The sequence below is a fragment of the Anabrus simplex genome, chromosome 1 (genome assembly GCF_040414725.1).
Source record: "Anabrus simplex isolate iqAnaSimp1 chromosome 1, ASM4041472v1, whole genome shotgun sequence".
NCBI lineage: Eukaryota > Metazoa > Arthropoda > Insecta > Orthoptera > Tettigoniidae > Anabrus > Anabrus simplex.
Window position 1 is genome coordinate 725,016,430 of NC_090265.1, and position 12,043 is coordinate 725,028,472.

Consider the following 12,043-nt stretch of genomic DNA (forward strand, 5'->3'; position numbering starts at 1 on the left):
AGTGGCTTTACCTCGCACCGACACAGATAGGTCTTCTTTTGCTAGTTGCTTTACGTCGCACCGATACAGATAGGTCTTATGGCGACGATGGGACAGGAAAGGCCTGGAAATGGGAAGGAAGCGGTCGTGGCCTTAATTAAGGTACAGTCCGAGCATTTGCCTGGTGTGAAAATGGGAAACCACGGAAAACCATCTTCAGGGCTGCCGACAGTGGGGTTCGAACCCACTATCTCCTGGATGCGAGCTCACAGCTGCATGCTCGTAACCGCACGGCCAATTCGCCCGGTACGGATAGGTCTTATGGCGACGATGGTTTAGGAAAGGCCTAACAGGTGGAAGAAAGCGACCGTGGCCTTAATTAAGGTACATCCCCAGCATTTGCCTGGCGTGAACATGGGAAACCACAGAAAGTCATCTTCAGAGCTGCCGACAGTGGGATTCGGATCCACTATCTCCCGGATGCAAGCTCACAGCCGCGCGCCCCACACCACACGGCCAACTCGCCCGGTTACTTAAACTTTACAAAACCTCCCTGGTATTCCCCAAGTTGTTGGTCCAATTGAAGCTCTGCCCTGTTTAAAGGAACGTTAGAAATAATCTTGTATGTTACATCCAGCAATGACATTCCCCCCTTTAATGAAAATTACGCATACTCCCTATTGTTAGAGCATTATCGGGACTAAGTTGAAAACCAGGTACTAGTTCTTACCTGAAATTACCATGTCCAGATATTTCATTCTCTGCACCTTCTCGTAAGTGAGCTGGCAATCCCCTCCCAGAATCTCGTCTATCTCATCCTGTAACTTCCTCTGCACATCCTCGTGCACAGCCATCAGGATACCCGCGAAGGACAGCAGAGTAGAGGCGGTGTCGAACCCGGCGAAGAAGAATATGATAGCCTGGGCAGCGATATCCTTCTCGGTGAGGTCTGAAACAATATATAAACTGATAATTTACTGACTAACCAGTGGCTTCTTGATAGATGGGGCTATCTTGTGACATGGCATGGGAATATTGTGTGCTGAATCAGCTGCCACATTGTTGGACGCAGATCATGATGATATATATTCTTTTCGATATATCGGAACTCTTTCTTCCCTGCTGGTGGAGTTAATGTCGTAAAAGGCTACTAAGAGGGGAACAACCAAAGAATCTGAACTCTCGTCTTCTAAGCCCCTCCTCCGACCCACAAACCAAAAGAAAAAGTCATGATACTATACTTTTTAATGTAGCCAAGATATGTATATACCCTTTTATTTAAATGTATGTCTTACGGCTTGAGGGTCTTCTAAAATTGTATGTATGTTCAGTCCGTCAGCGATGCCGCTGGTGGGATCCTCAACAGCGCTGCCATCAGCTGTCATAGATGGCCTAGGCATCACTGAAGAGGCGTACTAGGGAAATGAGGAGTGAGGTAGTTTCCCGTTGCTTTCCTCACCGAGCCAGAAGTTGCTATTACATATCAGTCTGCCAAGCCCACTGAAATGCATGCCCCAACCGACCCTATGAAGAACATGTTCACAACATTCATAGCAGGGACTGGCTACACAAGAAATGACATTACTAGCATCGCTCATACCTCAGTCACTTTCATATTGTCAAAGCCAAGGATAAGACAGAGACAGATCTATGAAAGTAAAAAAACTGCTCTAGCTCATACCAGAAGACATAGGCCTAGTGCTCTGTAAACACTAGGTCCTACCAGCAAAGGCATCATCTGAAATTAGGGATGAAAAATGTGCGACTCGATGTTACTTAGCAACAGTGCAGGCTGTGATGTGAGATATTGATGGAGGGCCATGACTGAGGGACATATGATTAAAGAGAGGCATTAGAGTACAGATGCTACATGTGATCTTACAGTCTGTGAAGTGAAGTATTGATGGATAGCCATGACTGAGAAGCATATTATCAAAGAGGGCGCTAGTGTACACATGGTCGATGTGCTCTTGCAGGCTGTAATGTGAAGTATTGATGGATGGCCATGACTGAGAGACATAATATTAAATAGGAGTGTTAGAATACAGAGGACCAATGTGATCTTGCACACTGTGATGTGAAGTATTGTAAGATGACCATGACTGTGAGACATAATATCAAAGAGGAGCGTTTAGAGTACAGGTGATCGATGTGATCTTACAGGCTGTGATGTGAAGTATTGATGGATGGCCATGACTGAGAGACATATTATCAAAGAGGGGCCCTAGTGTACAGATGGTCGATGTGATCTTGCAGGCTGTGATGTGAAGTATTGATGGATGGCCATAACTGAGGGGCATATTATCAAAGAGGGGCGTTAGAATACAGATGGTCGATGTGATCTTGCAGGCTGTGATGTGAAGTATTGATTCATGGCCATGGCTGAGAGACATATTATAAAGAAGGGGCCGTGGAGTAAAGATTGTCGATGTGACCTTGTAGGCTGTGATGTGAAGTATTGATGGATGGCCATGACAGAGACCTATTATCAAAAAGGAGTATTAGAGTACAGTTTGAGATTCATTTACTGATTGTGGTCATTTGATTTTGCAAAAGGAAAATTTGACACCATTTTTATTAAATATTATTCAGATGAACACTTTACACTCAGTTCATGGCCAACCATTGAAATAGTCGACGCCTTGCGTGAATGAATCTACCTAATTCAAATTTCAGTCGATAGATGTACTTGGTCATCCATATGGCGCAACATACCCTATTATATCTAAGCACTGTAAAATCTAATATTAATTACTTACTTATCTTCCTAAGCTTGTGTCCTCCGTGACTAATCACTTCCTCTTCACCCACTTCAGCCTTCAGCTCGCCTGTTCTCGCCTGCATGAGCAAGTGGATCATGTCGGGCCGCACGATGCCCTCCTTCTCACGAGTGCTGATGGTCTCATGTATCAGGTCAAGGAAGAAATTCTTCTCCTGTTTGTTGAAGACCGAAATTCCCAGCAGCTGGAACAGAGGAAGAGCCTTCAAGGTCGGAAACACACATTCGAACCCACTGACTAGTCAGTCTGAGTGGAATCTGCCATTGCTTGTATCAAGCCTCATCACTTATTCTATTCGTATTGGCCGGTTTCTGTACTCTTTAATTCAGCACGTATTTAGATGTGCGAGATCTAGGGAGTTTCTGACGTACAAAATATCTACAGGGTAACCCAAATGTTCATTAACATTAGACGAGGCAATACTTCAAGGACAACTGGAGGTAGAGAGGCAATAATTGACACACACGACATGGGGTTTTACTGACACCAAAATAAAGTACCTACACAAAATGACCAACAGATGGCGCTGGACGGCAACACGTCAGGTACAACCGATCACACATGCTTGTCATGACATGGGTTTTATTGACACCAACAACGAGTGCACAAATAGGCCAACAGATGGCACTGGACAGCAACATGTCAATGATGTCAGATGAGACTCGTGTACGGTATAAAAGGACCTGTCGTGAGAGAAGGCGTCAGATGCGTGGGCAATTGCTGCATGCCATGTTTGGTTTCCCCGATCCCCCGACCTAAATCCGTGTGGGTATTGGTTGTAGGGTTATCTGAAATGAAAAGTCTACCGCGATCGTTCGACCTCATTAGGGATACTAGAAGACAACATCCGACGGACATTTCGGATGCAAAGTGGGTCTCGGCCCCGAAGTGGCCTCCGCTCTACCGTGGCTCTGCGTCTCTGTATTCGGAAGTCGGAAAAGTGCTGGACCTCAAGGCTGATCCCCACCGTCGGCTGTACTCAGAATGGTTTTCCGTTGTTTTCCATTCTCCTGCACTAAGGCGAATGCCGGGACAGCTCCTTATATAGCCCACGGCCGCAAACTCTCTCACCTTCACCGTCCTTCCGCCCTTCAGAAGAGGAATGAAAACATTTTAGTAGGTAGTAGTAGCAGTTTGGCCAGCCCCCGTGGTGTAGGGGTAGAGTGCCTGCCTCTCGCCCGGGTTCGATTCTCGGCCATGTCAGAGATTTTTCTCTCGACCAGAGTGCTGGTTCGAGGTCCACTCAGCCTACGTGATTAGAATTGAGGAGCTACCTGACTGTAAGATGGTGACCCTGGTCTCGAAAGCCCAGAATAACGGCAGAGAGGATGCGTCGTGCTGACCACACGACCCCTCGTAATCTGCAGGCCTTCTGGCTGAGGAGCGGTCGCTGGCCAAGGCCCTTTTACGGGCGTTAAGTGCCGTGGGGTTTGTAATTTTTTTTAGTAGCAGTATGGGAATACATTATGAAACTGTTAAAATTATATTTAAACCATCACTTTGAATATTTAAAAATATATTAAGATGCGAAATTCTTCAGTTTATTCACTCTCAAGAGAATTATAAAACTTAACTTGGGGTCAGTTTCGACATGGTGGACAATTTCTAATATGAAAGGGAAGTATACCCGAAATGATTTTGCTAACCCAATGAATGGCCCTGGTGATGCTAAGCTTTCCTTTCTGGAGGCTCTTAAAGTATATATTGTCATATAGTCGCTGCTATGCCGAAACCGCGAATGTGACAATGGCCGTCCTATCTATTATTTTTCCTTAAAACTGGTTGCAGTCCATCAGAACATTGTTCGTTGAGTTTATTTTCTTATGCGTGTATGTGAAGAAAACTTAACCTTACTGTATCGTACTATAGGATTGTCTTAATCTTTTTTTTTACAATTGTCTTTACGTCGCACTAACACAGTCATGTCTTATGGCGACGATGGAATAGGAAAGGCCTAAGAGTGGGAAAGAAGCGCCGTGGCCTTAATTAAGGTAGGTCCCGAGCATTTGCCTGGTGTGAACATGGAAAACCACGGTAAAATGTCTCCATGCCTAACGACAGTGGAATTCGAACCAACTATCCCCCAGATGCAAGCTCTCAGCTGCGCGCCCCTAACCGCACTGCCAACTCGCCAGGTACTGTACTGTTTGAATGACATACTTACCCACTTTCTAGAGCATGAAATACTTAATGTTACTTAACTTTACACACCGGCATAGGAAAATGAACTCAACGAAAATTGTTCTGATGGACTGAATATCAGTACGTGGCTAGGAGGCGTGACCAGTCCAAAGGGTAATAATGGATAGGAAGAGCATTGTCATATTCGCGGTTCTCGCACAACAGCGACGATATGGCATAGCAGCACCTCACACAATAATGGTACACTTAGTAATGAAAGGTTCAGGCACTAAAGATATAAGAGGGTTTTACCCATTAAAGAACATCAGTTCAAAAAATCTATTGACTCTCAATACTGATGTCTTTAACCTACATAGACGAGCTCCTATTTTCTGTAGTCTGCTTAATAACAGATAACCACAGCATGAATTGGACGGTGTTGGTACATTAAAACACTGTGTTACAAACCAGGTGATCCCTCCAACTCACTATTTCTTCTGTGCAATAGTGTACAGATTGCTCCATCTATCTCACATATATATTTTGTTATACTCGAAGATCCAGCCATCGTTTCCCCGGGCAAGCACAGATTCTTGTAAAATACACTTTCATCTACACTGACTGAGCAAATTTCATGGGATAGCAGAGCACTGATGCCCAGGTGTGTTGTCTGTGCACCACACGCCCCCTGTGCCAGCGGCAGTTGTATAGGAGACCTTGTGAGTAGTGGCTGTGCATGTGACAAGTGTAACATGGAACGTCGTCGTGAGCTGACACCGTTCGAACAGGGTACGGTGGTCGGTGCCCGACAGATGGGGAGTGCGATTTCGGAAGTGGTCGGGAATTCGGCTTCACACGATCAACCGTGTCCAGGTTGTATCGTGAATGGATGAATGCAGGTGTCACCGTCCACAACAGACGAACGACCAGCCGGCCAGCCACCCTCGATGACCGTGAACGGCGACATCTGAGGCGCATTGTTAATAGTGACAGACGGGCAACCGTGCAAGAAATCACGGCTCAGTTCAACTCAGGCCGTGCTAGACACGTCTCCCAGTGGACAATCTGTAGGAACGTGGGTTCTATGGGGTATGAGAGCCGGCGCCGCGCACGGGTGTTACTGTTAACCCAACGTCATCGGGCACAAAGACGTGCATTTGTCGCCAGTCACCAGGGATGGACACTGGAACAATGGCGTAACGTGATATGGTCGAACGAATCACGATTTCAACAGCACCATGCCGATGGGAGGCACCGTGTATGGCGCAGACCACATGAAGCGATGGATCCCGCCTGCCCCGAAGGTGTGATCCAGGGCACTGGTGTCTCTGTTATGGTAGGGGGTGCATTTTCCTGGTATGGAATGGTACGCGGTATGTTGAGCTGCTCGGAGACCATCTCAACCCATTTTTGGCCTTCCAGCGCCCAGACGATTCTGCGGTGTTTCAAGATGATAACGTGCCGCCACATCGCTCCAACGTCGCCCGGGAAAGGTTCCAGGAACATGCAGCGGAGGTCCAACGACTGCCATGGCCACCCAGGAGCCCCATATGAACCCTATCGAGCATATCTGGGATGTCCTGAAACGCAGGCTTCGTACCATGGATCCTGCACCCATGAACAGACCAGCATTGGCGGCCGCTCTGCATACGATTTGGTGTCAGCTGCGTCCAGAGGACTACCAGGGACTTGTCAACTCACTTCCACGGCGTCTCACTGCAGTTTGCAGGGCCAGAGGAGGCTCCACACGCTATTAGGTGACTATCCCATGACATTTGCTAAGTCAGTGTAAATCAATCGACAATCTAAAGCACATAGACACTGACAGAACATAACCACATCAGTTATCATCTCTCTAAATGAATTGTTATTTTTCGAGGAATACGAAATGGTTCACCATTTCTAATCTCAGACTTATTCTCAAAATGAGGTATGCACCCTACTGTTTTGTCATCGACTTCGAAATAGTCACGATGTATATTCCTAATCCACTTCTCTCTTACGGTAAATTTCTTTTCCTTAGAAAACTTAAGAATAGTTGTATGAGAGGCATTGCCGTAGTTCGATTTAAAATCGGTTGACAGCACGATCAAAACAAACACATTCCCGCATTACTCCGTTTAATTACGGACCCTAAGTGTCCTTCGACTAATATAAATACACTCACAAACATATATTATGCAAAGAAACTAATATTTATCGTCAACTTTCATGAAATTACACCGACTGCATACGAAAACAACAAACCCACGTTCCCATCATCGATATTAGCTAAGATGGCACCGCGTTCGGTTTGTTCAAATGTAAACATGAGCATGTACGAAGCCTCAGCTTAGTTCGTTCTGTTGGTTTGGTTTGGTTTGATTAGGAAACGTTGGTGTGGTGATGTATTTATTGAAATTTGGTTTTAAAACTAATGTGATACGTGTGGATCGTATTGTGTGCCTGGATGTAATTAATATTAAAGCAGTTGCACTGACATGCGGAACAAGTGTACTCGTCGTGATGATTCCGTAGTTTAATTAGGGTGCATTAAATATTCTAGGATAGATTTTTCATTAGAGCGGATGTTTCCCGTGTACTTGATGAACTATTTTTTCCGGAAAAGGCCGAAACTCTGTGTTGCTGCCTATCCTAGTACATTTCAAAATGACCGTAAGTTACCTTTCGATGTTTAATAAAAGTGAGGTTATAACAAGTGATAAAGCTATTTGTTTTATCTGTGAACGAAGATTATATTCTCTTTGTTAAATTAGAGGGCAAGGTATCAACTGTTTGACTGTCTCTTACAGTCCGTATTTACAAGACCAACTATTTGAGTGTCAATGTGCTTTATATGAAAATACATATGTCACAAGAGAAATTCAAGTAGATTCTCCTATTGAGAGGTAAAGATTATCTGAAGTGTAACTGATGGAGTATAACAGTTAGGTGAAACATTATTAGAATTACTATTATGAGAGAATTGAAATTCGTAACAGGGTTATGTTTCTAATCAATTTCTTGAACGAGCTAAGCTATTATTTGTATTTCTAAAACAAGTAAGAATACGGGCTGGAATAATTTAACAACGGTGCCTCCGAATATATCTACACTAATTCGATAAATATCTTTTAAATCATTTCAGAGAACTGAGTAAGCAACTGATTGGTAATCTGTCACTTGGACTACAGCCCAAAAATCAGATCATTGGTGTCTGATTCAATTGAAACTGTACCGGGTGGTACACCTCCTCGCCGCTAATTCAAACATTGCGCCAGTTGAAACTCCTCTACTGGAGGAAGCCTGAACTTTAACAACCATGTTAATTCTAAAGTTTCTCAGAAGATGTCTCTGCTGTAAATTTTGAAGTGTTCTGAACTATGTCAATTTCGATTCGTGTTTGTCTGCTCCATAGCAAGAACTTTGAACATTCTCTAACAGATGTCTCTACCAAAACTGATAACGCTCTCTGGTGTAAAGGAATGAACAGTCCGGAAGAAATTTAACATTCATAAGTTTTGTTTTTGCTAAATTTTGTTCTGTGGTTTGAGATTTGGCAATATAATCCTTTCTTTCCGCCTGTTTTGAATGTAGCCAATCAGGAATTTCTGTAATTAATTTTCCACCAATAAGGTGTTTCTTCTTCGTCTGGTGTATTAGTTTTTGCTGTTATCCAATAAAATTTTGTGGGCGGATTGTAATCATTCATGAAACGTCTCGAATTTTCCGCGAGGATATATAAACTGCTGATTTCCTGGTCGTCTCGCCACTTCAGTAACATCTTTCCTAGTGTGATTATATAGCAGGGGCGGGAAGCGTCTCTTTCTTCAGGCGGCAGTTCATCCATCAGGTAATGGCCTTTTAATAACTTCTTGGCTTGCTAGCTCAGCAGTTTAACCCTCGGGGCAGGTTCGAAACTTTTATCATGTAACTTTCCTTTAAAATGTAAAAGACACTTGGTATAAAATTCTATCTCTTTAACTACAAATTGGGATAGAGTGTGCCTAACCCTCTCGAACTCCCACTCATAGTGTTTTGAGGTGACTACGTTTTCATAACAGTTTCCCTTCTCTTGGTAATGTAATAAAGTTTTCCTATCGTGTCACCTCCGTAGTATGGGATTAGCCCTTGCATAAGCGGCCTAGTGCCAAATAGGTTTTAAAAAGGTGTATTAGGAGTGCAAGTTACGCCTCCACTCATGTTGGTATTTTGAGGCCATGTAATTATCCTGTTTCTTTACTGAATGGGCCTCAGTAGGTTGGGTATTTTTACCCCTGTTCTTGTGTGCCTCGAGGGCAGCTTGAAGGTAGAGTTTGGTGTGGCCTTTGAATAGGCTTGAACTTTGAGAGCGGGTTGATCTTTCTTAAACTTGGTTTCTGTGTGCCTCGAGCAGGCTTAACTGGGTAATTGGGAGCTAGTGTTCCTTGGCATGGTTGGGGTTTTCTGCCCCTTTGTTGAACGTTGTTCATAAGTAAAGTTGAGCTCATTGCTCAGGGATTGTGAATCTGGGGCTCGAAGCCCAAAATCCATTAATAAACTGCAATTGTACATCCTTAACTTGTTGATATGCTACTGAGTACCTGTTATTCTTGTTATTTCTTGATCTTGAAAAGAAAATATAACCTTTGTTAAAGTTTTAAATTAACTTTAATTTCGTAAGTTGAGACCTATTCATCCCAGCACCTTCTTTCACCTCTAACTACCATGGATAACTCCGTAACAGAAACTTCAACTCTTTAAAAAGCTTTAGATATTTTCCAGGACTGGAGCATACTAGTTCATAGAAAAGACTTATATTTTTAATTTTCCACATAATGCTTATCTAAATATATGTCTAGAAAGCATTGGTTCTATTACCCTAAGTAAAGCATTCGTGAATGAAAAATAGTAAACTGCTTTAAGAATTAGGAATGTAGTATGTGTACTGGCGTACAAAAGATGAAGATTATTGCATATCCATGAAATAAGACATTATTGACCTTCCCCGCTCTTTTTTTAACTGATACACCGTAATTGTCGTTTTACATGTACCGGTAATGAATGAGCGTGAGGGAATTCTAGTGATACAATTAGTTCTCAATATCCCTGACGTATCAATATCAGTGCACAAATATGTTCTTGCAAATAGACCTCTGCGTTACATGTGTCTTGTGTCGACATTTATTTTAAAATGGATCTCCATATTTTGTTATTTTATCTTAACACGGTATGTTTAAATGTGTACGTTATTATTGACAACTTAGCAATGCAATACGATAATCAGAATGTTATGTTTATGTATCACAGGTTTATTTACATTCAACCGATGAGTCGGCCATGTTGATTTTGTATCAAGGTCTGATCAAGACCGACTCCAATCCTCAGACCTTAATGCTACTCTAGATCGTTCAAAGATGGTGATTCGAGTAGCCGGATATGTTGGAAACGGGGGTTTGGTTTGGGCTGTTGTTATCGTATGTAATCGGTGTAATTTCATTAAAGTTGACACTAAATTTTAGTTTCTTTGTAGAATATAAGTGCTCGAGTGCATTCATATGAGACAGTGGACACTTACGATCTGTAATCATACGCAGGAATGTGAGAAAATGTTTGTTTTGATTGTGTTGTGAACCAATGCCTCTCATACAACTATTCTTAAATTTTCTACAGAATAAAACATTAAGAGAGAAATGGATTAGGAATACATATTGTAATTGTTTTGAAGTTCATGACATAACGGTAGTGTGCATACATCATTTTGAGAATAAGTCTGAGGTTAGGGAAGACTTCTCTCTAATTCCAAACGGTGAACCTATTCGTGTTCCTCAAAAAATATTAGTTTAGATAGAATATAATTGATATTGTGATATTATATATCAATATTCAGAGGCAATAGAGTTTTTGCACTGATGTTCCTTAATGTCTGTAGTGTCTGAAAGTTCCATTTCGTTTCAAATACGTTAGGCTCGTGTCGGTAGATTTACTGGCACGTAAAATAACTCCTGCGGGACTAAATTCCGGCAATGGGGCGTCTCCGAAAACCGTGAAAAAATAATCAGTGGGACATAAAAGAAAATAACATTATTATTTCGGGTGTACTTTCTTTCCATTGGGTGCTGAAAATAAGAAATTGTCCACCACTTCAAAACTAAGGCAACAAATTTGTGTTTCATACTTCTCATGAGAGCGAATAAATTGAGGAAATGTACACCTTTATTCCTTTTTAAAACATTCATATGTTATAAATATCATTTTAACAGTTTAATAATGTATTTTCATGTATCCAGCGAAGTGAAATCTAAGAGAAAACATTATTTGTCTAATTGAAATTTCAAAATAATCAGTTTGCTGTTCTTTTTTCTAGTTGATTCTAGTGATTCTAGTTGATTATATTGTGGTGCGTACTTGTTGGAGAAGCGTTTTCAAAAGTGAACAAGTGATTTTCCCTATGATGATACATGTATAATGTTAAATTACCGCGTTTCTACACCATTACAGATGAAGAGAGGGTGGCCAGGTAAAAAAAAAAAAAAAAAAAAAAAAGAAAATGAAGAAGTTCTGGGAAGAGAAGAGGAAGTTGAGAAAACATTACAACTAGTATTGTGAAGACTGTAGTGTATATGGATTGATTTAAGTGCTCCAATGTGGGCGTGAACTATGTAAATAAATAAATATGTACATGATCTTTTCGTGTTAGCCAATACCAGCAATCCGGCTACTTCGGGCGCTATGTTTTTTTAAATATTACGGACTGAGGATTGGAGTCGGTCTTGGTCTGATACAATTGTAGGTGGTCTTGGGTCTGAGGATTGGAGTCGGTCCTGATCAAAGAGAACTCCAACTCCACGACACCGCCGTCTCCATACGACGAAGGAACTTAACTTGTAGCCGTAGGATCTTCGGCTACCAAGGCCCGATAACGACTAATGTGACGTCACTTCCATCAGACAATTTGTCGCGGTGCACAAATTTTCGGATGACTCCTAGTCATAAGACATATCCATGACAAAATGAAGGATCAATTATTTTTTGACAACAAGGCATTGTGGAAAAATCTTAGACCAACAAACGAAGAGAGAGAATGAAGAATCGAGCATAACTGTGAGATCAGAGAACTTAGACAATGGAGCAGATGTTAAGAGAGCAGTCGGCAGTATGTAGTTATATGTGGGGCACTTATCACAGTGCCCACCTAGTGAAGA

The 12,043-nt window shown here is 42.2% G+C and overlaps 2 protein-coding genes across 2 annotated transcripts in view; one reads left to right on the top strand and one right to left on the bottom strand.

Moving 5' to 3' along the window:
* LOC136857414 (cytochrome P450 9e2) overlaps positions 1 to 12,043 on the bottom strand; it is a 55,103-nt gene that overhangs the window by 22,121 nt on the left and 20,939 nt on the right. The window contains exons 5-6 of the mRNA XM_067136064.2: positions 2,739 to 2,943; positions 710 to 928 (exon numbers count right to left, since the gene is read on the bottom strand). Coding sequence (XP_066992165.2) covers positions 710 to 928; positions 2,739 to 2,943 — 424 coding nt within the window. The remainder of the gene's footprint in view (positions 1 to 709; positions 929 to 2,738; positions 2,944 to 12,043) is intronic.
* LOC136857417 (uncharacterized) lies at positions 2,950 to 8,087 on the top strand. Its single transcript, XM_067136067.2, has 2 exons — positions 2,950 to 7,811; positions 7,842 to 8,087. Exon 1 carries the CDS (start codon positions 5,770 to 5,772, stop codon positions 6,670 to 6,672), a length of 903 nt encoding a protein of 300 aa, XP_066992168.2. The 5' UTR covers positions 2,950 to 5,769; the 3' UTR covers positions 6,673 to 7,811; positions 7,842 to 8,087.